The sequence below is a fragment of the Indicator indicator genome, chromosome 23 (assembly GCF_027791375.1).
Source record: "Indicator indicator isolate 239-I01 chromosome 23, UM_Iind_1.1, whole genome shotgun sequence".
NCBI classification, from domain to species: Eukaryota; Metazoa; Chordata; class Aves; order Piciformes; family Indicatoridae; genus Indicator; species Indicator indicator.
In genome coordinates this window covers 6167421-6192521 of record NC_072032.1, presented here as the reverse complement: position 1 = coordinate 6192521, position 25101 = coordinate 6167421, and the positions used below count along the sequence as shown (strand labels likewise).

The window sequence follows — 25101 nt, the reverse complement described above, 5'->3', positions numbered from 1 at the left end:
CAACTTGCACCAGGGGAGGCTTAGGTTGGACAATTTTGCTACTGCAAGAGTGGTCAGGCATTGGAACAGGATGCCCAGGGAGGTGGTGGAGTCAGCATGCCTGGAGGTGTTTAAAATATGTGTAGACATGGCACTGTGGGACAGGATTCAGTGGGCATGGTGGTGTTGGGTTGATGGTTGGGACTGGATAACCTTAAAGATCTTTACCAGCTAAAACAATTCTATGATTCCATACCAAGAGCTGTTGCTGTGACGACAGACAGAGCAGTGTGATGGCACAGGCAGTGGAAATCTTCTCCAACATTACAAACCATCAAGGCAAAAGAGTGCTGGGGAAGCTCCACTGGACTGATGGGCTATGCTGGCATGGTATTGCTGGGTAAAAAAAAAAAAAATCAAAATCACATCCCTTCCATTGTTGTGCTGGTGAAACTTCAAAGGGTAGAGAACATCTGAAGCCAGAACTCTGGTGTTCTTTCTGTTGTTGTGGCTCTGGGGATTTTGGGTGTGAAAGAGGTGTGGCCCCTGATTGACAGGACAGGGCTGGCAAAAGCCTCAAGCACAGGCACAGTTACACCAGCCAAACCTGTGGATTTTGGTTGTGGGGCAAGGTGGGGCTGAAACAGACTCCACTGGTGAAATCTCAGTTTTGGCAATACCCTCTGTGTCCCTATGAGAAATGTTTCTGCAGCGTGGCTGTCTCAGCCAGGTGCCCAGAAGACAGAGATGGCTTTGCTCAGCTGGATGCAGCAGGCAGCTTTGTAGTCCCCTAAATGTTTTAGCAGAGAAATGTCTGTTTTCTTTCTCTTTGAATTTTCCCAGTCTGTTGCTGAAAGGTCGTAAGCCTGCTGTTGTAAGTCCCAGCTGGGCAGGTAAGCAGCTGTTAATGAGTAATCCTTGTGTCTGATATCTGCATTGATCTGGGCCCTGTTTTGCAATGCCATGTCATCTCCTGAGTGGGCTTGCTTGGAGCTCCTGGTTGTTGCTATATCATGCTTTTAATTAGCTCCTGAATAGAGAGAGATGGGAAACAGCTGGATGGTGAATGGTTTCTGATTACAAGCAACACTGGTTCAGCTCCTCTGCAGGTGCTCTTAAATGCTGGCTGAGTACACCAGTGCTCTTCTCACAGGGTCAGGCACTTGGTAAACTCTTCACTCTCTGTGGTTTAGGGAGAGTACCTGGCTCCATGGCATTCCCATCTACCCACAAAGACATTAATGATTAACAGTGATAAAAGCTCTGCTTACTTAGAAGACTAAAATCCCCTAAAGTCAAGCAAATCCCAGTCCCTTGCGAAAGCTTGGGTCTGATTCACCCTCCTGCTTCAGCCCAGCCCTGGAAGTTTTCCCTCTGCCAGGCAAAACCTTCATGAGAGGAGAGCAAAGATGAAAGTCTGTGCTCCTTTCACTGTTGTCTTGGCTCTGGCTCTGAGCAGTGACTGTGCAAGGCTGGTAAGTCTGATTCTTCTGTTTTGGAGCGGTGGATCACCTCTGTGCTGCCTGGCAGGACAGTGTTGCCTTGGGGCTGGATGAGTGTAGTCATCAACAGACCAAAAGGAAGAGATCTTCAAATGAAAACCAAAGGAGAGCTGCTAGATGAAGGCTCACAGCAGTGCTGACTAAGCAGGGGGCCTGTAGGCTGGCTGGTCCCATACATATCTGCATTTAAAGCAACTGCTTACATCTGTGTCTTGCTAGGGAGGAAGAACAGGAGGGGAGGAAAGACTACCGAAATTTAAACACATTGAAAATGCACCTCAGAAATGTGTTGGCACAAGCAGGTACCTGCAGCAGCATGGAAGGGAAGTGCTACCCCACCAGGCTTTACTGCTGCTGCCTGGTAGCTGAACATGCCAGCCTAGGTAACCACCTCCTTGCAAACCTCTCCCTGTCTCCATACCATGCCCTTCAGTGTTTTCATCCTGTGCTGTGGTGGCATGGCACAGGCTAAGAGCACAGCTAACAGCCTGGGTCCCCAGCTGTGTGCCTTTGTGATTAGCCTCATTTCACCAGCTGAGTTAAAACTAGCTTTAGATGTATTTAAACCATGCTCTGATCCTAACTATGCCAGTGATGTACAGAAGTATCTCCTGAGATACTGCAGGTGGGAGCAGGAGCAATATTTGTGGTGATTAAGAAGAGATCAGCCCTGCTGAAGCTGTTGGAGGCTTCTCAGTGCTGGCAGAGTCAGTGAAAGGTGCAAAAACTCTTTCTTGGATGGGGCTGGGTTCTTCTCACTGGTGCTCAGTGATAGGACAGGGGCTAATGGGTACAAATTAGAACACAGGAGGTTTTGCTTGAACTTAAGGAGAAACTTCTTTGAGGATGACAGAGCGTTGGCCCAGGCTGCCCAGAGAGGCTGTGGAGGCTCCTCCTCTAGAGACTTTCCAAACCTGCGTGGACATGAACCTGTGCCACCTGCTCTAGGTGGTCCTGCTTTGGCAGTAGACTTGGCCTAGAGGATCTGCAGAGGTCCCTTCCAACCCCCACCACTTTGTAGTTCCTCAGAACTGCTCCAGCCCTCCCTATTCATCTTACCAACAGCTTTGTCTCACCCCTTACTTGTTATGTCCCTTCACCAGCTCTAGGTTCCTGTGAGATTTGTACTTCACTGGAGTTCAACTGTCCACACCTTTGGTGGTAGCAGAGCTTTATGGCTTTTACCAGTTTTTAAAATTGTTTCCTGTGGCTTAAAACCAGCACAGCCTGGGGAATGGCAAACCCCCAAGAGGCTGTGGTTTCTACCTAATGCCCTTGGGGGGGTGCAGCTACATGACAGGAAAAGCCAAAAGCCAGGATGCTCTTTGTAGCTGTGACCTGGCCCTAGAGTGCTTCCACACTTCCTGCAGAGAGAAACAGGGGCTGTGTCCCTTGGCAATGGAAAGATATCATGGAGTAGAGCTCTGGCCTTTTGTGTGTGTGCTGTGCTGAGTTCTCCTGGTTTAGCAGAGACCTTCCATGAGGCAGTGTTTATCCACCCTCCCTCCCTAGACTGTGTCCCATCAGAGATCCTTGCAGAAACACTGGGAGAAAGGCAGCTGCAGGGCACTCTGCAAAGCACATTTGTCTCTCTAGGATGGTTCCCAGAGTGATTTTGTGTTTCCAATCCACATTTGTTTTTTTTTTTCTTTTGTTCTTTTTTTTTTTTTTTCCTCTTTGTAGCACTACAAATCTGGGGCAGGAAGAGGCTCAAAACATGAGTTCACTCGCCCACAAGGTACAAAGTCAAACCCCGCAGGTTTCATGACAGTAAGAATCATCTGCCTGTCTGTATCCATGCTGTGCAAGTCCACAGTAAGCCTGTCTTTGTTTCAACATGAAAAAAAGGATTATGGAATGGTTATGCCAATATTAATTCCAACACGGGGGGGGGGGTGGGGGGTGGGGGGGGTGGTGGAATTTGGGATTAGTTCAGGAATCTCTGGTAATTTTCCTTCAGGAATCTCTGGTAATTTTCCTTCAGGTGTGGATTAATGGGAAGGTGCTGATGGGATGTTAGGCTCAGCTGGCATGGCTTATGTTCACTCATGACATGGTATGGCTGGAGGTGAAACAAACTCCCTCTGTTTCACTCAGAGCTGTGTTTGCCCTGCAACTTTCAAGTATCTAAGCTCCTTGTTCCATTTCTGCCACAGCCCTTCAGCTCTCTGTGGGAGAGTGTTTGAGCACCATGCAATCTGCTGGACTGCTGTTGTTTTGTGATGTCACCTAAGCAAACAGACCTCTTGGCTGTGCATGGGTGTTGCAGACTTCCATTTTTTTTTAAAGCTTTTACTGTCCTTTGCTGTTGGTGTCAAGAATTCCACGAACCGGGCCATTAGGAGTGCCTTATAGCTTAGAACAGTCTTTAATGGGCTTTGGGATGTGATATGTCCTCTGAATGATGAGTGGTCAAAGCTTTGGAACAGGTTGCCCATGGAAGTGGTGAAGTCACCAGCCCTGGAGGTGTTAAAAAAGAAACGTGAACATGTTACTTTGGGACATGGTTTAGTGACCATGTTGGTGGTTGGACTCTGTCATCTTGGATGTCTTTTACAACTGAAATGATTCTGTGAGTCTGAAATGACTAGGAGTCTGTTTTCACAACTGCCCTAGCTGCTTATAACAGGAGGTATCAGACAGAGAAGGTAAATATCTGAACATTTGCTTAGCTCAGACAATGAGAATCAGGCTTGAAAAAGGGATAGGAGGGGGACTGGAAGTAGCTATTTCACACTGACAGATAAGAGGACGGTTAGGACAGGTAGAGTGACCACAATGCCAACCTCTTAGGAACAGATGGGACCACAGGGACAGGTTATTCTTTTCTGTAATGCTGGTAACTGGCCTCAGCAGCTCTTTGAGACAATGAGTCTGGGGGTGGGAGAGTTAACAGATACCCTAGCGTTGGGCAGGAGCCCCAGCTGTCATGGAAGGGGTAAGCTCAGGACAAGGAGCAGTCACACATTGTCCTAGAGAAGTGGAAATGGGCTGTGCTGCCAGCTCAGTTGTATGCCCCATTTCTCTTCCAGGCAGTGGTTTGCTTCCTATTCCTGCCCCTGGTTCTCAAAAGTGATTGCTTTTAGTTTAATGGTTAACTGAGCTCTGACAGTTTGTCATTGCATTTTTGTCTTCCTTTCCCTTCATTCTCAAGACTCATCATGAAAGATATTTTTCCTGTCAGACTCCCACCACCTTTCCTTAGATGCCCATCACTGATGGGGTGAACATAAATCTTGCCCTTCTCTGACACCAGGCCCATCAGTTTCTCCCCACTTGTAAGGAATCTGCTTATCCCAAAGGGGAGGTGTTATGATCAAAATGGTCTTTTACCTCCCCCAACCTTTAAAACCTTCTTCCTCCTGGGCTGTTTCTATTTCAGTTGGTACTGTCTGGTGCCTTAATTGTTTTAAACAGATGTTATGTGATATGGAGCCTGAAAGGATACTACTTCAGAAATCAATTTAATATGCTATTGCAATACTCCATAATTAGAAATGATAATTGCAATTAATGAAGACAATTGGCATTTGCTGTACCAGAAACTGCAATACATTTCTGAGCTGAAGTGCTCTGTGATCTTTATGCTACTGCAGAGCCCATTCATCTTTGTTGATTCTGTCATGATGTAGATTTGCAGCCTCTTCTCACACACTAGAAGTTGCAGAGACACAGGGTCCAAAATACAGCTGAAGAACTTGAAGATGTTAGGAAGTTATTTGGACACATAATCTGAGGGTGGTGGAGGTCCTATCTCTGGAGATGTTTGAGCTCAGGTTCAACAATGTCTTGAGTCAACCTGCTCTAGTTGGGGATGTCTCTGCTCTCTGCAGGGGGGTTGGACTAGATGACCTTTAAAGGCCCCTTCCCAATGGGTTCTATGATTCTATCTCTGTCTTCACAATTTCAAATAATAAGCTATAGCACAGGTATCTACAGGTTGGTGTTTAGCTGCATGCTGAGACTCTTTCTTTCCCTTGTGTTTCAGTGTTTACAGAGGATGGAAATCTGTGCAGGTTTCCTTTCCGGTACGGTGGAAGGTTTTATCACTCCTGTTTGTCAAACCTCTTTTCCCAAAAGAAATGGTAAGTTGACATGGCTCCTACATGGAAGCAGCATAATGCCATCCCCTTGGTGCTTTGGTCCTCCCCTTAGGGTAATTCACTTGGGCTCGTTCATGCACATGGAGAGCCATGCAGTGGTCCTGCTGAGAGTCTTGGCTCTGAGGTCAGCTCCTGCTCACGAGGCAGGGAACTTAGATGAAAGGTTTCCAGGGCCAGGGAAAGCTCAAGAAATGTTTGCTCTTTGGCCTTCACACTGGCATTGCAATGTGTATGAGTGGCAAGAGCTTGTACAGAAAGGGCAGGGACAACCTGATAGAAACCTTCTCCTGAGAGAGATGAAGATATCTGTAAGAGAGGACACTTGGTTAAGGCACTGTTTGGTCCCCTTTGGACAGTGCAGTATTAATAGGTTAGGCATTACTCCTCTTTGTTGGGTAATGATTTATTCTACTAGTGTTTGAGGCCAGATCTCCTTATTTTTGGGCAAAGGTTATTATTTTTACAAATGCAGAAGTTGTTAGAAGTATTCATGAATTCATCTGGGGGCAGGGACAGACAGGTGGGAACCCTGCTGAAGCAAGCACTGATGAAGCAAGAGCAGCTTTGCAGATAAACCTACTGCATGGGCATGTGTGCAGGGAAATCAAAGGCAGCAAAGCAGGGAACAGAGAGGTACCAGTAATGAGAAAATACCTGCACAGGTGAGCTGTGTGGAAGGCTCAAGCTTGCATCTTCTCAGGGTGGAGATAATATTTTGTGGAGTTTTAGTCATTCGTGCAGGGCAGAACTCTTTCTCTCTTTCTTTCTCTTTCTTTTTTAATATATGATGGACTGAAGAATTTTAAGATTGGGTATTAGAATTTCTTTCCTGCAAGAGTGGTCAGGCATTGGAACAGGCTACTCAGGGAGGTGGTTGAGTCACCATCCCTGGAAGCATTCCAAAAGCAGTGTGGACATGGAAGTTTGGGACATGGTTTAATGGCTAGGGTTGACTGTTGGGTTGACTGTTGGACTTGGTTGGTGAAGACCTCAAGGATCACCACAAGAATTCTATGATTCTAAGATCTTTCTGATGTTGGAAGTGTAAGAGCTGGTGGAATGTAAGCAACACAACACAACTCTTCTTACACAAATTGATGCAGCTCCAGGCAAGGAGACCACTTCTGATTTTCCCCAAGATCCACAGATACAACCCAAATATGAAAAGCCTCCAGGAAATGAGAAGTCAAAAATGTCTTAATCAAAGGAAAGGAACTGGGCTAATGTTCTAGTCTGAACCCTGGCTTTGAACTCCAGCCAGAAAGAGCTTGACCTTTGGATTCACATCACTCCATGCAGTGCTTAAGATGGATTTCGTTAGTACCTGACACTCTGTGTGTTTGTCTTTGGCTGGTTGGGCCACAGAAGTGGGAAAGAAAAATAATGGAAAAAGCTGTGAATGGGTGGGACCCAAGGTCAGAGCACACTTTAGAGCTGACCTCGGACGACTTGCTCTCATGCTTCCCGTTTTTGAAAAGCCATTTACGAAGGGGGAGCTGAGGAGGAGGACAGCTGGAGCTGTTTGGTTTTGACAGGTCATTTCACCCTGTGGCTGACCTTCTGGCCAGTGTTTGCTCTTCCTTCATAAGCTAAAAGTAACCTGGCGTGTGACTTCAGGCAGAGATGTCTGGAAAGGAGCCCAGAACAGCACTCAGGAAAGCCACCTTGTACATTTCTGGGTGAACTGCTACTTGCCCTTGCTGGGCTGGTGCTCATCCCAGGGAACATGATAAGCAGCAGGTGAGGGCAAAGCTTGTGCTCTTCAAGGTCCTGCCTGCAAGCTGCTACTTAGGATGGAGATGATGGGAGGCTGGAGGCTTGGAGCTAGCACAATGATGAGGGCAAGGAGAGTGTGTGGATAAAAGGGCTGCCTGAGTTTGCCTCAGAAGGATCCCACAGGCAGTGTAGCATGCAGGATTCAGCCTGCTGCTCTGCAAAAAGGAGAGGTTTGGAAATCACCCCTGTGTCAGTGATTTCCTCATTTTTATCTGGCAAGATAAAAAAATAGAAATAGTTTAAAGGAACTGAGTGCAAAATACGTTTGCCACTGAAAGCCAGGGAGAAGTCCCTCTGTGGCTGGTTTCTTACCTCCACAGATAATTTAAGTAACTGACAGGCACACAAAAAATTTGGGCTGGGTCCTGTTTTGCTTGTTTTGTAATGAATAAGGGAGTCATAATTTATTTGCTTTGGTTTTGGTTTTTACTTCTGTTCTTCATTTTCTAATCTTAGAAATAGAAAGTTGGGTTTTTCTGGAGGATTCATTGGAGATCTCAGATCCTGCTTCCACATCTCTTTCCTAATCTGTATTTTGTTTGAGAGAAATGAGGAAGGGCATCTTTAATTGGAAAAAAAAAAAAAAAATTCCTCTGGTGTTAAGGGAGTTTGAATTAGATGGTAATTAGGACAAAAAAAAAAAAAAAAAAAAAAAAAAAAAAAAAAAAAGGCAAGAATTTCCAGATTGCCAAAGAGTAAAGGCCAGGCAGTTCACCCAGGTTGTCTGAAGCTGCACTAAACTACACCTTTGATTCTTTCCAGGTGTTCAACAACACATAACTATGACAGGGACAGAAGATGGGGACACTGCACTTCATTGACCAAAGACCACTCAGGTAAGCTGAGCCACTGCTGGGCTGCTCCAGCCTCCTGGCCCCCTGCAGCAAGGAGGGACAGTGCCTTCAGGGTTATTTTCACTTGGTGTACACAGAGCAAACCTTCCCATGGACTGTCTTTGGGATCTCTCTGTGATTCTGCATGACCATAGCATCAGGTTGTGGGATTCACACAGCCTTCATTCACTCTTTTTGACTAACACAAGGCTGTGGAGAGAAATTATGGTAATGCCAACATGGAAAACTGAACTTCTGCTGGAGCAGAGCACAGAGGCATTTGTCTTCTCCTCTCTCATGGCTTGGATGTGCCTTTTAGTAGTCCCCTCATTTCAGCACTTACATCTTTCTGTCTGACCAGTTATTTTTTTAGAAGGTACAGAAGTATTCCATGCCCTGTGCAGCACACAACCAGCACTTCCAGCTGCCCTTCCTTGAGACCTCAGGCTGAAGAGCAGACCTTCCAAACCAGATTTACTTGGCCTTTGGGTTGTGCCAGACAAGACCAGAGGGCAGATGCATTCACTGCAGGAGTTACTGAGGGACAACAAAAGGGTTACTGAGCTGAGCAGTGCTGGGGCTTCACGTGGTCACCACACTCCAGTGCTACAATAACCTCATAGTGGAAGTCTGTCTACAACAGGAAGCCAAGGTCTGTGGCAAGGTCTCCTTTCTATATAAGTCATTTAACTGCCATGCTGGGTGAAAGCACCATGTGCCAAGCAGTTTGGCAGGGGGGAACATGCATCCCTGTCCTCAGCAGCACCTTGATGGCTGGCCTGTGCTTGTCTCTTGTTTCATGAGCTGGATGTTGGGGAATCTCAGTGTATGAGAGAATTGTACAGGGACAAAATCAGGTGTTGCACTCATCAGACTTGATGCCTCCAAGGGGGTTTTTTGGACCTGTGCTTAAATGCTGATCATGTTCCTCTTCTCCATCTTGCTACTTTCAAATGTCACCTGTCTTGGTTAGTCTGCAGGGTGCAACCAGATGCTCTTAGATGTTTGCTTCCCATTTTTAAAAAAAGGACATTTTCCACTGTGCCCTTGCAGGGAATTCTCCTCCATGTCAGGAGGCTCGTGGCCAAAGCTGACTGCAGTCTACCAGAGTGCTTGAAAAGCCAGTGTTGGCTGAATCATGCTGATGGTCTAAAAGGAAGCAGTGCACAAGTCATCATTTGGAGCTCAACAAATTTATTTTCCAGCCTGGCCTTAAAGCAGATTAAGAGCAGATCAGAGACAAGTGACCTAAGCCCAAAACAAGGAGCAAATGCCTGTGCCTTTGGCATGCAAGTATGTCAGACATGAACATGGACTTTGTAGACACTTTCTTCTTACCAGACTCAGGTGATGAGGGCTGCACTTCTTCATGAGTGCCCTCCCAGAACTTAAAAGGTTGGAAACTGTGACTTGTGGCTGCTTTAGTCCTCCAGTGAAACACTGACTGCCATGGTGGTGGCTGGCTGAGTCAAAGAGGCTTTCCCTGTAGTCAAAGAGGCTTTCCCTGTAGTCAAAGAAGGAGCTTGCCAAGCCTAATGATGCATTTTTTGGGGTGCCTTGTGCCACCTCCAGCCCTCAATCTGCCCAATGCCATTACCCTGCCAGCCCTTCTCACAGCCATCTCTGCAGAGAGTTGGTTGCCTAGAAGCCTTTTTGAGCTTGCTGGCTCCTTTTGGACCATTAGCCACCACAATGGTGGATAGAATGTTTTGTGACAAGAAAGCTACCCTGTCTGCCTTCCTCTGATGACACAGCTTAACAACAGTGCTGGTTTTTCTCCAGGAAAAAAAAAATAGAGTGATATGAGTGAGAGAGGAAAGGAAAGAGAAAGAAAGCTGGAAGGGATCACTGCTGGCTGTTGCAAAGAAAAAATTTTATTTGTGGAGTGTTAAGAGTTTTGTAAAATTAAACAGAAATTCTGTTTATTATTTCTTAAGGTGTTAATTTAGTCACAAACATAAGTCTAGGGTTTTGGGTTGTATTTTTTTTTTTTTTTTTAAGCAGCAAGGACTGTATTTGGACTTGGAGAATGCTTAACAGATCACCAGGGATAGCTTAAAGAGGAAAGATTTATGGTGAGGTTGAAAGGAAGGAGCAGTGTAATGGTTGAAGGGAATTTCAAGCAAATGGAAGGAAATTTTGCCTGCTGGGGAAAACAGCTGGGAAGAAAGAAGGAGTTGGACTGAATAATGCTGATCTTTAAAATGTGGGAAAGAAACAATTTTGTTGTGAAAGCAAATCAAAATGCTAAAATACTAAAGCTAGGGGGGGTATCTTGACCACTTTAGAGACACTTGAAAAACAAGAAGAAATGAAATTTTGGGGAGAAAAGAATATTCTTTGACCATGAGAGATTGGTGAGGAGTGTGTGAACTGGGGTAGGGAAGGAGCTGCTTGAAAGCAAAGGCTGAAGCAGGAATTCTCTCCAGGCCAAGAATACTGTGTGCCCATGGGGAGCTAACTTGAAACCATTGGAGCTGCTTACAAACTAGTGTTAAAGCAAGCGTTGGAGGCACTGATCCAGAAAAATGCATCTGCCAGCTTCAAGAGAAGGTTTAGCTGACAATTGTTTAGCTGCAGGATGAAGTGAAGCTCAGGGATGCAGGCACTGTTGAAGGGAGATGTTAGCACTGCACTGGACAGAGCCAGACCTAACCATGACAACATCCAAGGTGCTTGTTCAAACTCATCCCCTCCCTGAAATCAGTGGGAGCTTTATTGCTGCCTTCAGCTTTCCAAAGGGTCCTCCACTCCTGCCCAGGGGATCTCTGAGGAGATCATGTGCAGTGACTGCCCAGTGTGACCTCTTCATACAGATGGGCATTCAGGGCTGTAAACGTGTGGTTGGTATAACTGCACATACATGTGCACATCAGTGCAGTGTCCCTGCCTGTGGGACTTGCAGATCTTGGGCAGTCTGCTAGGACTACTCCTCTGAATGTCTGGAAATCCTGGACAAATGGCCAAACTCCCCATGGGAACCTCGGACTTGGGAGAAGAGTGTCAAACAGTGAGGTTTTGTAAGAGATGTTGGACTGATATGGAAAGAAGAAGTGGAGCATGTGGGCTGTGCAGACTGGAGGAAGAGCATTATCCCAGGAGGAGCTCTGGGGAAGAACAGTCCTGGTTCTGGGACAAGTGGGTGGAAGAAATGGAATGCTTTCTGGGAAGAAAGGTGAGATAAGGCTACTGCCCTCAGCAGAGCCTCGGGGAAGTGAAGCTGAAGTCAAGGTGATTGCTAGCAAGCACAGAAGGTTTTACCCAAGGGGAGGGCAGATACTACTGGGTGGCTTTAGACTGGGTAGGCAGGGACCAGGCACTCCCCAGTAACTGGATGGTGGACAGGATTCAGGGAACTGTGATGTGTCCATGTGCTTCTGAGTAGAAATCCAGGAAACAAGGAGAAGGATGCAGAAAACCTCAGGGAGGTCAGACTGGAATGGTGGGATGGGATGTAGGGAGTGACTTTGACTGGGGAAGTGCTTTTTGCACATTTAATGAGGGAACAAAGGAATGACTTAGGCTATTGCTCTACCAGAAGATAGCTTGGAGATCAAGTCATGATTTGGATGTGATGGGAATAGGAAATACAGGATTTTCCTTTGGGGAAGCATTACACCACTAGAAGTTTCATAACTACCAAAGAGGAGAAACAGTAGGAATGGCACTGCCTTTACTTGCTTTGCCTTGATGTTATCCTGGAGTGAAACTGCCAGTGAGTACACCCAGGCCTGCTATCTCCTATCAGTGGCACCACTCCATTCTGAAGTAAATATTTTGATTTGAGTGGGGAAACCTCACACTTACACCATTGTAGCAAGCTTCAGCCCTGCATGTGTGTGCCTGTGTTTCTGTGTTGCATCCCTTGCTTAGGACCAGGTTCCAGCTGAAGCAGCACCTGGGCTGAGTAACTCTTCAATTCCTCCCTCAGCGTTTGTCTACCATTAAAACAGGAGATCCAAATGCAGACAAGCTCTTGGGCCAGCTCTGCAGCAGGTGCTAACTATGATGTTGGTTAACCACAGGGGAGGTATATCATAGAACCATAGAATGGTAGGGGTTGGTAAGGGCTTCTGGAGCTAGAGTCCAACCCCCCTGCCAGAGCAGTATCACCCAGGGCAGGTCACACAGGAACACATCCAGGAAAGGTCTGGAAAGCCTCCAGGGAAGGAGATTCCACAACCTCTCTGCACAGACTGCTCCAGGGCTCCAGCATCCTCACAGTGAAGAAATTTTTCCTCATGTTGAGGTGGAATTCCTTGGGTTCCAGTTTGTGCCCACTGCCCCTCACCCTGTCACAGGACACCACTGAAAAGAGCTTGGCCCCTTCTTCTTGACACCCACCCCTCAGGTATTTATAACCACTGATAAGATCCCTTCTCATCTTTCTCTTCTCCAGGCTCAGCAGCCCCAAGTGTCTCAGCCTTTCCTCATCACACAGATGTTCCAGTCCCTTCATCATCCTCACAGCCTCCACTGGATACACTTTCTAATATATCTCTGTCCCTCCTGAGCTGGGGAGCCCAATTCAACCCTTGGCACTGCCTGAAATCAGGAATCTTGTCTGGCCAGCCAGACTCTTACAGCTCTTGCATTGCACACTGCCAAACAAAGCTTCTATCACAGGAGCCAGAGGATTGTCCTGGCACATCCTCTCCTCTTCCACCGTATTTCCCAACAATTTACAACATTCCTTAGAGAAGAGGGAGATATTAAACTGATCTAGTCTAATCTTGCTCAGCCTGATTTACTTGGATGTGATTTACTTGTTTTCCTTTATGTATTTTTTTTTTCCTCCCTTTGTTCCACCTGTCCATTAGCTTTAGACATAATGCAAAAATCCATGGCAAATTCTCCTGCAGAATCCAGGTCAGCGATGCTGGGACAGAAGGGGGCAGAGGCAAGGCTGCAGCCTTCCCTCCCCAGTGCAAAGGCACAGCTCCATCTTGTGGGCTTTGGTCCCATCTTCTTCCTCACCACACTTGCAGATCTGGCAACTTCATGCCTGCCCAGACCTCCCACCTCCAGCCAAGGGGAGAAGGTTCAGTTCGGTGATTTCAGGTTTTGAAAGCTGGATAAATATAGAGCTGGACACAAATCCAGTGTAAATTGGCTGGAGGAGCTTTGGGTTAATAGATGGTAATTAAACCCAGCTTGCATGGAACCAAAATTGCTCATGGAGTCATTTTGGTAGGAGAAGATCTTTAAGATCACAGGGTTGGACTTGATGATCTCTGGAGGTCCCTTCCAACCCCCACCATCCTATAATTTGGTGATATTATTCTTAATGGTCTTAGATACATAATGAATGTCCTTTAATGGTGATAATGTGAGTTCTGTAGTACCACTGTAAGCCAGTCAGATAAAACTTGGAGTGCGGAACAGATCACTCAAAAGCTACTAATCATAGATTGGAAAAGACCTTAAAGATCATCCAGTCCAACCATTCTCTGGCTCTACCAAGGCTGGTGCTAAACCATGGCCTTCAGCACCACATCTTTGAAAGCTTCTCCAGGAGTGGGCTTTCAGCCACCTCCCTGGGCAGCCTTGAGAACCCTTTCAGGGAAGAATTTCTTCTTACACCCAACCCAAACCTCCCTTGGTGCAACACGTAACAAGCCAACACCTAACACAACGCAGCAGAGCTTTACCTGGCACCTGTTAACCACGACTTCTGATGTGGCTTTTCTAGATCTCTGTGCAAACAACCCTTGCCAAAATGGAGGGAGCTGTTCCCTTGCCCATGGCCACAGCACATACCACTGTACCTGTCCTGAGGGATTCATGGGTGAGGACTGCCAGCTCAGTGAGTATCTTCGTTCACCGCTGTTGCAACGTGACACACGAGCAGCAAGTAGAGCTCATGAATGTCTGCTTCATGAAAAGGTAGTGCTGTTGTCAGGGGGGAGACCACTGCAGCATGAATGTTTGTGTAGGTGGAGTTCCAAATGGTAAAGACAGACAATCCATAGCTGTCAGGACAGCTGAAAAGAGCTTGATTGTACAATTAGAAATCCAAGCACACTTTGAGCCAGTCAGATATTAAGCTATGGGAAACACAAAGAGTCTCTTCTCCTCCCTTGGCTTTTTCTAAGATTTAAATAGCCATTGCATGTTTGGAAAGTGCTAATAATATCAGCTAGTAGGAAGGGCAGAGACATGAAAAAGCAGCTTAGTTTCAGGTGATGCCTTATCCCTTCTGTATATGCTCCCTGGGTTGGGTATGACTCTTCCTGTGATGCCAGCTTTGCACCAGGGCAGCTACTCCACCTTCAAGGTAGTCATTTTCAAAGGAGTCAAGCCAAAATGCTTTGCTTGGGTTATTTTTTTTCCAGTTTTATGGTGGTGTCACCCCCAGTTACTGCACATCAAGCAAGGAATTAGGCTTTTAACACCGAGGGTTGTGCTTGCTGTCGTTTAATGAAGGCTTCTCGAAGAAATGGAGAGTCATTTAGGTTGGAAGAGGCTCTTAAGATCATTGAGTCCAACCATTAAGCCACCATTGCCAAGTCCACCAGTAAACCATGTTCTCTGCAGCTCTAGGCTGCTCCCCAACAGTAAGCAAAGAAGCATTTTTCAGTCATGCTCCACTGTCTCTAGCACAGCTCATCCTCTCTGGAGGATGCAGTAAAAGGGACAGACGCAAATCTACACCACTGATGGGGGTTTGTTGTGTTTGCTGAAGGGGCTTTTCAAGGGCCTTAAGTGATGGTGGTACCCTCATGCTCCCAGGGCTTTAGGAGAAAGCCACCTCTGCCTCAAGGACCTTAGAGCTGCTGCTACAGTGGCTTAGTGCCTCCACACTATGGAGGCTGGCTTGCTTGAGGAGCACTGTCAACAAACATGCATCTGCTCAACAGGAGAAAAGGGATGAGAAGGGAAGGGGGAGGCCTGTGATGTCATTCCTTGCAAGAAATGACCTCAGAAAGCCTGCGTTGTTTTTTTTAAACTTGTGTTTCAGAGAAGTGTTTTGACAACAGTCTCTATGAGTTCTTTGATGTGGGCATGAGCTGGACAAGAGTCCACCACGGAGCAGTGGAGGAGTGCACATGTGTGAATGGTCAGACTGAATGCAGGAGTGTTGCACACACAAGTAAGACATTGTTTTGGATTACAGCTATTGGCCTGCATGGAGTGGGGATAGAAGGCAGCAAGAACATGGAAGCCTCAGTGGTGTTTATGCACAGTAATGCTGCTAGTGTAGCTCGTGGACCCTTCTCAAAAGAGAACATTTCAGGTTTCCTCTCCTTGTGTGAGCAGTAATGCTGGCCCAGGAAGTCTCTTCAGTGTGTCCATCCTCGTTTCAGGAAGCAGTGGCACACCTGAAGCTGAATTCTGGGGGAACATCTCAGTGTTTCCTTTGAGATGGTGCAGTCCTGACCTGCCGCCTGTCAGAATATGCAGCAGCTTCCAGAGCAGAAGTGCTGCAAGATTTCTGAGAAGCACAGCCTCCTCTACCCTTACCCTGCACACCTGTAGTCACTTCTTATTGCTGCTTCACCTCTGAATTCTCTTCCCAAGCCTGTGCCAGGGCTTTTGAGTTGCCATCATGTAAACTCTACCTACCTCCAGGATCCCATCTGCCCTGCATTCACCCCAGAGTCATAGAAACATAGAACCCTAGAATGGGTTGGGTTGGAAGGGACCTTCAAGATCATCTAGTTCCAGTCCCTTGCCATGGGCAGGGACACCTCCTACCAGACCAGCTTGCTCAAGGCCCCATCCAAGCTGTCTTTGAACACTGCCAGGATTGGAGTTTCCTTTAATTGATAGAGTGTAGATCCTAGAGGAGTGAAAACCCCAAAACACATCCTCAGGATGCTATGCATGGAGAAGGTAACTTAAAATGGATCAGCTTAAAAACTTGACTTAAAATGGACAAACTTAAAGTGACTCAAAATGGCCTGATGACCTTTGAGGGTGCCTCTCAGCCCAATGCAATCTGTGATTCTTAATCACAGAATCTTTTCAGTTGGAAAAGACCTTCAAGATCAAGTCCAGCTGTTATCTAACTACCAAGCATGGTGCTAAACCACACCCCTTAGCACCATATCTGTGAGTCTTTTAAACACCTCCAGGGATGGGGATTCAGCCACCTCTCTGAAAAGCCTAATCTAGTGTTTAATAATTCCTTCAGTGAAGAAGGTTCTTCTCTAATATCTAGTCTAAACCTCCTCTGCTGCAACTTGAGGCCATTTCTTCCTGCCCTATCACTTGTTGCAAGGGAGAAACAACCACCCCCACCTCACTCCAACCTCCTTTCAGGTAGTTTTAAAGAGCAAGAAGATCTCCTTTTCTCCAGACCAAACAACCCCAGTTCCTTCTTCTCTTGTCGAGTTTGTATCTTTGGTTTGATCTTCGGTTTCTGCTTGCAGGCTGTCTTCATGATCCTTGCATGAATGGTGGAGAATGCAGGATGGCAACCTTCAGTGGGAAAATAGTGTGTGACTGCAAAGGGAATTTTGCAGGAAAATATTGCAATATTGGTAAGTACAGCAACCCAGCACGGGCAGGGAAGTTGGACTTTTCTTCTGGGTGTGAAGCGTGGCTTGGATTGCAAATTCAGGGTAACAGTGTTAGAGCTGCAGTGCTGGTTTCTGTTGAGTAGCTGAGAACAAGAAAGAAGCAGGTACCCTTCAATTACTTGAAAATAATAAAGCAAGCATTTGGTTTGCTAAACAAATGGCTTTAGATGCTTGCAACCCATCTGCGTTCAGCTGCCTAACACCCCCACACAGAGCAGGAACTGAAGGATTCTGTTAATGTGTCAGGGCCTGGCAAAGAAGCTTAAAAATGAAAAAAAAAAAAAAACCAACCAAAAAACCCACAGCAAAACAAACCCCCAAAAACAACCAAAGAGCAAAAAAATCCTCCTCTCTGCCAGGATTTATTCATCCTGAATTAATGCAAATAAATTAGCACTGGGATCTGTTGACCTGGTAGTTTCAGCATGCAAAAAGCACAGGGAGCTTGGGCTCCCAGAGCCTGTAGAACTGATCTTTAAACATGTGTTGGATTAATTTTTTCTTCAGCCTTCCAACTCAGTGCTGTGAGCACAGCTGCTTTTTTGTTTTGTTTTGCTTTTTCAGTCTTTATTTTCTTTTTTTCACTGTCTTGTGTAGTTTCCCTTGTCTGAATTGTGAGGTCACCCTTTAGTCAAGGTCTAGAATATGCTGCCCAAGGGCAGTGGAGGAGTTCCTACCCCTGGAGGGGGTTTAAAAGCTATGGTGATGTGGTGCTGAGGGACCTGGCAGAGCTGGGTTAATGGTTGGACCTGATGATCTTGGAGGTCTCTTCCAATCAAAACAATTTTATGATTCTGTGGTAGTTGATTCAGAGAAATTGGCAGTGTCTTCAAAATGTAAATCCTTTATAGAAGCCAACTTAAACCCAAGCTGTGATGCAAAAAAAAAAAAAAAAAAAAAGGAAGGAAAAAAAAAGAATCAATGTAATAATCAGTAAGAAGCCTAAGATGTGATTGAGATGTGATGTTTGAGGTCTTGCTGATGTCCTCTGCCCTTGACTTCTACAAAGAACACCCAGTCTTCATGTTTTTAATGGAACACTAGTGAATTTATCTTGGTCACACAAATATTAATAAAGGCAGTGCCACTGTAGAGCAGATCTCAAGTCTGGGGTCAGTCACTACTGTGACTCAGGCACTGGCAAAGCAGAGGATGACTGAAGAGTAGTGTGAGTAGCAGGAAATCACGGAGCCATATTTGTCCTGCTCAGGGGTTTCTTAGTGTACCACTGGACAGTCTACTTGATAGACCTTTACCTCTCTTCCATGAATTTGTCTAAACTCCTTAGAACTCCTTTATGCCTTTCCCTTTCCCAGCATGCCATGTCAAGAAGTTCCAGAATTTAAATAGCTGTGATGAGAAACAGCATTTTCTATTGTTAGCTGCAAACCTCCTGCCTGAGCATTTCGTTTCCCCCTTTGAACAGTGAGTAACAGAGAATAATCATAACTTTTGTGATTTTACAGATGCCTATTTATCTGTCTCTTAGTGGCTTCTTTTTTTGGATTATGGGGTCCCTGTCAAGACTCAAAAGTTATCTTTTCACTGTTCTTAAAATTCTCTTGCAAACAATCATTATATAAATATATATGGATTTTTTTCCCCCTTTTGCCCTAATGGCCACGCAGCTCCTGGCAAATGATGAGCTGACTTTTAAAAAAAAAAAAAAAAAAAAAAGGGAGGAGATAAATATAACATAGGAGAGGCCTCTAATAAAGGAGATCAATATACAAAAGACAGTTTCTAATATAGGTTTCTATTCTTTGTGATAATGTATTGTTTGCTAGCCCTTAGAGAAGGAACTTTCAGCTCGAAAGAAAGAACTTCCATTGCAAAAATGTTCTAGCACAGGTTTCCAGGGAAGGTTAATTAGGAATCACACCAGCAAATCCATCCCCAAACCAGATGCTGCTTAAAATTGTTCAAGGGTGCACTTTTAATTAAGTTTAATTCCTATTAATTGCACTTAAATACATATTTTTAGAAATAAGGATTTTGTGTTAAGAGAGGAACTGTGCTGACTTGGGGGAGAGAGTTTTTTGCTGAGAGCGCTCTGAATCTAGGCTTGAGGTGAAAATTCAGAGCTAATTATGCAACCAAGAGGAGCAAAAGTTGCCTCATTGTACCAAGAAAGTTACAAAAAGGGCTCAGCCCCAACTGTGTTGGCAGGGGGAAGTGTGGGGAAGGAGTGAAACCTATGGAAGGATGTGAGGAGGATATTTGATCTCTGGCCCAAGCTGGTGGAGAGGGAATTGTAAAGAGTTTTGGAGAAATGTTTAACTTCCAAAATATTTAACTTCCTGGGAGCTGACAACATGACAAATGGTTATAAACATGTAATTGTAAAGTTAATTTGCTGTTTCCTGGCTTGTTTGAAGGAGCCCTGGCAGAGATGTTGGTTGAATACAGAGGCCACAGAGGTAAAGGCAGAGGAGGAGCTGTTTGGCCAGAGGAGAGACAATGCATTATAATAAGAATTTAGGGAGATGTTAAAGGAGTTGGAGGGTGAAGGAAGGAGATGTCCAGGTTTTTTTTAAGGGACTGGTGCCTTGAGGTTTCTGTGTTTGAAACCCCACCTCCCTAGCCACACTGTAATCCTTAGTTGAAGAATGAGTGGACACTAATACCCATTTTGCCCCATTGCCTAGGTAAAAACACTTCCCCCTCCTTATCATGGGCTTCTTGCTTTGGTACTGTTTTGAGGTATGGGCTACTAATTAATTTGGGGTCCCATTTTTATATTTAGGTCTATTCTTGATTTATTGAAGCTATGTTAGCTATTGGGGCTTCTTTATTCTGTTTTATATGTTTCCAAGCCTTATCCTGAAACATTTAGACTATGCAGGTGACTGTGTTGTGTTAAGGAGATTGTATTAAAGTTTACAAATATCTGAAAGGTGGGTGTCCAGAAGAAGGGGACAGGTTCTTCTCAGTGGTGTCCTGTGATAGGATGAGGGGCAATGGACACAAACTGGAATATGAGAAGTTCCACCTAAAGGAAAGGAAAAAATTCTTCACTGTGAAGGTGTTGGAGCCCTGGAGCAGGCTCCAGGAGTTGTGGAATCTCCTTCTCTGGAGACTGTCCAGACCCATCTGGATGCTTTCCTGTGTGAACTGCCCTAGGAGATCCTACTCTGGCAGGGAGATTAGACTCAGTGATCTCCAGAGGTCCCTTCCAACCCCCACCATTCTATGATTCTCTGAGGAATAGCTGCTAGTCACATGTAGATAACTGAGGTGAGGTTTAATTGATGTATGGCAACGGTTTGTCATCTTCCAACTGTATTAATAGGGTCTAGAATTACCTTAATAACTGGGTGCTATATTGAACATGGTAGTTAGATAATGGTTGGACCTGATGATTTTAAGGTCTTTTCAAACAAAATGATCCTATGATTTATTTCTGTCTCATTTGTCATATTAGGACTCAGCATCAGCTCGGGGTGGGCTCTTGTGGAACTGTTTATGAGAACAAAGTAGCTGTGTGGTAAAGTAGGAAGATCTTAGGAAGAAGTTCTCCAGTACCAGGGATGGTGAGACTTTGGAGTGCCCAGAGAGGCTGTGGCTGCCTTCTCCCTGAGGGTGTTCAAGGCCATGTTGGATGAGGCTTGGAGCAGCTAATTCTAGTTGAGAGGTGTCCCTGCCCACAGCAGGGAGGTTGGAGTAGATGATTTCTGAGGTCACTTCCCACCTAAGCCATTCTAGGATTCTCTGATTCTATGACAGCAAATCAGTGGATGAGTTGAGGCAGATTTTGGTGCTTTTCACAATTAAACTAATGAGGAGGCAGAAAGCAGAACTCGGAAAGTCTGTTTTGATTTGCATCACTCTGGTTGTAAGTTACAGCAGAAAGAAAGTTTGAGAGGATTTTACCCTTTGAGTTTGCTTTGGGTAAAGATTTAGCTAGCAGTCATTCTGCTGGTGTTTTGGTCATGATGAGGTATGAAGTTGCTGAAGGTATTTTTGAAAGCCCTTTATGTTTTCTTGTGTTTGGATTTATTTTTTTCTTTTCCTAGGACAAGGGAATTAGAGGGGTACCATAGCTTTAAAGCAAGTATGGGTTGGAGTGCTAATTGTGGAGGGTTTATGGTTATATAAGGAGATGTGTTGTTGTATGTCAGATGTAGGTTGAAGATCTTTAGAAAAGGAAGATGACAGAACAGCTGAATATATAATTATGGGGGGAGGGGGAACTCTACCTCTTGGCCACATCTTTGGGGGAGTTTGAGGTAATGAAAGAAGTGAAAATACAGCATACTCACCCTTTTAGTGGTTGCTTTACTGAAATAGGATGCTGGCAGTTTTCTACTAAAAAAGGTAGCTTGGTGAGGAAATTCAGCTCTGGAGGCTGAAGGGAAAGTTTTTAAACTCTTTTCTTTAGAAGAAGACAGTAAGCAGAAAATAAGGAGCCTTAACTTTTTGGTTTGTGTTTGCTGATGTGATTCTCTAATCAGCTGGAATGCTTTTGGATTGGTGTTCAATTTAGCTGGCTACTAAGAGATGGAAAGCATTTTTAAGTGGGGCTGGGATACTGCCTGTTGTTCCCCTTGATGGAGCACTTGAATTAGTAGTAATGCCAGGATGGAAAAGGACAGGGTCATTCTAACCAGCTTCATGGTTGTGGAAGAATCCTGGCATTAGGTGATAGGAGGAGAAGAAATAGCCTGAAACTGTGCAATCCTCATGTGGGTGTCCTTCAAAGCTCTCTGTGTGGGCTTTGTTTCACTTGGCACAGAACCCTCTGCCTTCCTTCTTTCAGAATACCTGGGGCAGGGGGCTTTAGTGCTTTATCTGATGAAGTGGGAAGCTGTCACAGCAATCTCTACATCCACTGGACACTCCTTTCTGACACGCCTGCTGCCAGCTCAGGTGGTGGTTAGCTGCACTGGCAGCAGGGAAGGCACATCTCCCTGAAATTCAGGACACCTTCCATCCCTCACAGCTACCCAGGAAAGGAGATCAGGGAACTTCTAGGGGAATCAAGAAAAACCAGACTTCTCTGCAGGTATCCAAAGTGCCTGAGCTCATGTAGAAAGGAAACCTCACTTACACCTTGGTGAAGGATGCCTTGGAGAGCACCACATCTGCAGTACTCAGGCAGTGTAGGGAATAAGCTTATGCAGAGGCATGAAATTTTCATTGGTCATTGTGTTTCCTTTTCATTGTCAATAGATGAAACAGGATCAGGTGGAAATATCCATTGATAGATGCACCAGACAGGCTTCAGAGAGATATGATTGCCCCATCTTGCAAACAAGCTGCTATCTAGTGAGTGCTAAAGCACTCTCTCAGGATCACAGCATGGTAGTAAATCACATAGGTGGATTTGGATGACTCCAGAGAAGGAGACTCCACAGCCTCTCTGGGCAGCCTGTTCCAGTGGTCTGCCAGCCTCAAAGGAGAGAATTTTTTTCCTTATGTTTATGTGGAACTTCCTGTGTTCCAGTTTGTGTCCACTGCCCCTCTCTGACCAGCGCAGGCATGTAGGGTAGGCTCTCAGACCTTTTTCTCTGGAACTTCCTCAGGCACTGCAGTGGGAGTGGACATGTGCTCCAGGAAAGCTTTGGATGGAGGATGTTCGAATTCCATCGAGGTTTTGCTTTGTTTATGATTTTCTAAAGAACTTTGCTAATTAAGATACTGGAGGAGACCTCTTGTAAAAGCAGCTGTAAGCAGAAAGAGGATTTTTGTCCTTCTCCTCCTTCCTCCTCCCCCCTCTTCCTTCCTGTCATCAGCTGATCTAGAACAATAACAAAAAGAAAAATTGATCTCACAGTGTATTGAATAAAAGCATTACAGGTTGGTCAGGGATAAAACAAAGCATTACTAAATGAAAGAGTTACTTAAAACTATCCTGTCCCAGCATGAGGACCATCAGGGGGAAAATTACATCTTTTTATTAACAGAACAAAACTCTCTGGAAAGAAAATACAACCAAAGCTCAAAAACATTAGGAAAATTGCTGGTGAGTTGTTTGAGGGACAAGACAATCTAAAAGATGCATTGCTTTTTACATAAAGACTTCCAAAAGGAACTCATTAAACTGTTCAGGTGTGGAACTACAGAACCTGAAACAAGATCTGGTTACAAAAAGCCTTGTGTAATGTTTTCAGGAAGTCAGCAATTAGAGCTCGTTGGATCACTGCTCTTTCAGGTTGCTTTTGATTGTAAGACCAGAAACTGCTTTTTACTGCAAAATCAAAAGACAAAGAATTGGTGTGACATGCTGATAAACCATGACACTACAGGAATGCCTGATGTGAGCTATTCAAACCTTGGGGATTTTAAAAATCAAACATAACAAGAAGTTGTTTCTAGTTTGTTTGTTTGGGGTTTTTTGTTTTGCTTTGTTTTTTTTAATGAAAATAAAAAAAGCAGTGGTGATGGTGGCATAGAATCATACAGAATCACAGAATGCCAGATTGGAAAGGACCTCAAGGATCATCTGGTCCAAAATTTCTAGGTAAGATCCTGTATTAAATAGTAGAATCACAGAATGGCTCATGTTGGAAGTGACCTCAAAATCGTCTGCCATGGCCAGGGACACCTCTCAGCTAGAATTAGCTGTTCAAGATCTTGTCCAACCTGGCCTTGAACACTTCCAGGGAGGATGCATCTACAACCTCCCAGGACAGCCTTTCCCAGAGTCTCACCACCCTCGTACTGAACAACTTCTTCCTGAGATCCAATCTAACTCTGCTCTCCCTCAGCTTCAAACCATTCCCCCTTGGCCTGTTGCTAGATACCCTTATGAAAAGTCCCTTCAGGTATTGGAAGGCAGCTCTAAGGTCCCCCCAAGAGTCTGCTCTTCTCTAGGCTGAAGAACCCCAGCTCCCTCAGCCTATCCTTATAGCAGAGATGCTCCAGCCCTTGGATCATGTTTGTGGCCCTCCTCTGCACTCACTCCAAGAGCTCTCTGTCCTTGTGACGTGGGGTCTCACAAGAGCAGAGAAATGAGATGAGAGAAATGAGCTGTCCCAGCACCCTCTCAAGCTGTCTAATGCTGGGGAATCCACTGCTTCCCTTGGGAGATGATTCTGGTGTCTGTCTGTTCTCATGGGGAAAAGTTTTTTTTGGGTTTTGTTTTGTTTGTTTGTTTTTTTTTTTCTGGAGGTTTGCAGAGCAACTTGAATCTGCGTTTGCATCAAGACTTTTTCAGCATCAGAAGGTTCAGGCCGTTTCTACTGTTACCATAGTGAAGGGACAAGAAAAACACATAGTTTGTGCCTTCCATTGCTTTCTTCCACACAAGAAAATATGTATGTTTCTGAGTTATGAGAAGCTGTAAAAGCTGTAAAGAACTGAGAACAAGCAATTCCCAGCCAGGGCAATCCAATAGGAACTGTTGAAAGCAGACCACCTACACAGCATTTCTGACAAAGAGGGAGAAAAAGAGCTCTAACAGTTCAAAAAAGAGCATTAGAAGCTGAAGATCCACATCTGCAATGCTTACAGAGATCCTTTGGGGAGACCAGATTATAGGTGATAAAATGTATTTAGGTTTTGCATAGGTTCTCCTGCCCCTCTGCTTGGCCCTAGTGACACCACATCTGAAGTCTGGCGTGTGGTTCTGGGCTTCCCAGTTCAAGAGGGACAGAGATATGCCAGAGAGTGTCCAATGGAGGCTACAAGCATGCTGAAGGGACTGGAACATCTGTGTGATGAGGAAAGGCTGAGAGACCTTATGCTGTTTAGCCTGGAGAAGAGAAAGTTGAGAGGGGATCTTGTTCATGTTTATAAATATCTGAGGGGTGGGTGTCAAGAAGGGACCAGGCTTTTTTCAATGGTGTCCTGTGACAGGACAAGGGACAACAGGCACAAACTGGAACCCAGGCAGTTCCACCTCAACATGAGGAAAACAGTCCTTGCTGTTCAGCATTACCTCATGGAAACTCATCCTCCATATTTTACTCCTCTCTTTAAGAGCTTATCCCTTGGGTTAAAATCAAAATCCAACTTAAATTTACTAGTAAAATTTTATAGACTCATAGAATTGTTTTGGTTGGAAAAGACCTTCAAAATCATTGAGTCCAACCATCCACCCAACACCACCATGGCTACTAAACCATATCCCAGAGTGCCATGTCCATGTGTTTTTTGAATGTGACTCCACCACCTCCCTGGGCAGCCTGTTCCAATGCCTGACCACTCTTGCAGGAAAGAAATTTTTCCTAATATCCAATCTAATCCTCCTCTGGTGCAACTTGAGGCTATTTCCTCTGGTCCTGTGACTTGTTACTAGGGTGAAGAGACCAACTCCCACCTGGCTTCAAGCTATTTCAGGGAGTTGTAGAGAACCAGAAGGTCTCCCCTCAGTCTCCTCTTCTCCAGACTGAGCAGACCCAGTTCCCTTAGCTGCTCCTCACCAGACCTGTTCTCCAGA

At 45.2% G+C, this 25101-nt stretch overlaps 1 protein-coding gene across 1 annotated transcript in view; it reads left to right on the top strand.

Moving 5' to 3' along the window:
• Positions 1-1385: 1385 nt before the first annotated feature.
• HGFAC (HGF activator) overlaps positions 1386-25101 on the top strand; it is a 43312-nt gene continuing 19596 nt past the window's right edge. The window contains exons 1-7 of the mRNA XM_054391650.1: positions 1386-1454; positions 3165-3219; positions 5470-5566; positions 8123-8196; positions 13886-13999; positions 15155-15286; positions 16569-16679. Coding sequence (XP_054247625.1) covers positions 1389-1454; positions 3165-3219; positions 5470-5566; positions 8123-8196; positions 13886-13999; positions 15155-15286; positions 16569-16679 — 649 coding nt within the window. The 5' untranslated portion in view covers positions 1386-1388. The remainder of the gene's footprint in view (positions 1455-3164; positions 3220-5469; positions 5567-8122; positions 8197-13885; positions 14000-15154; positions 15287-16568; positions 16680-25101) is intronic.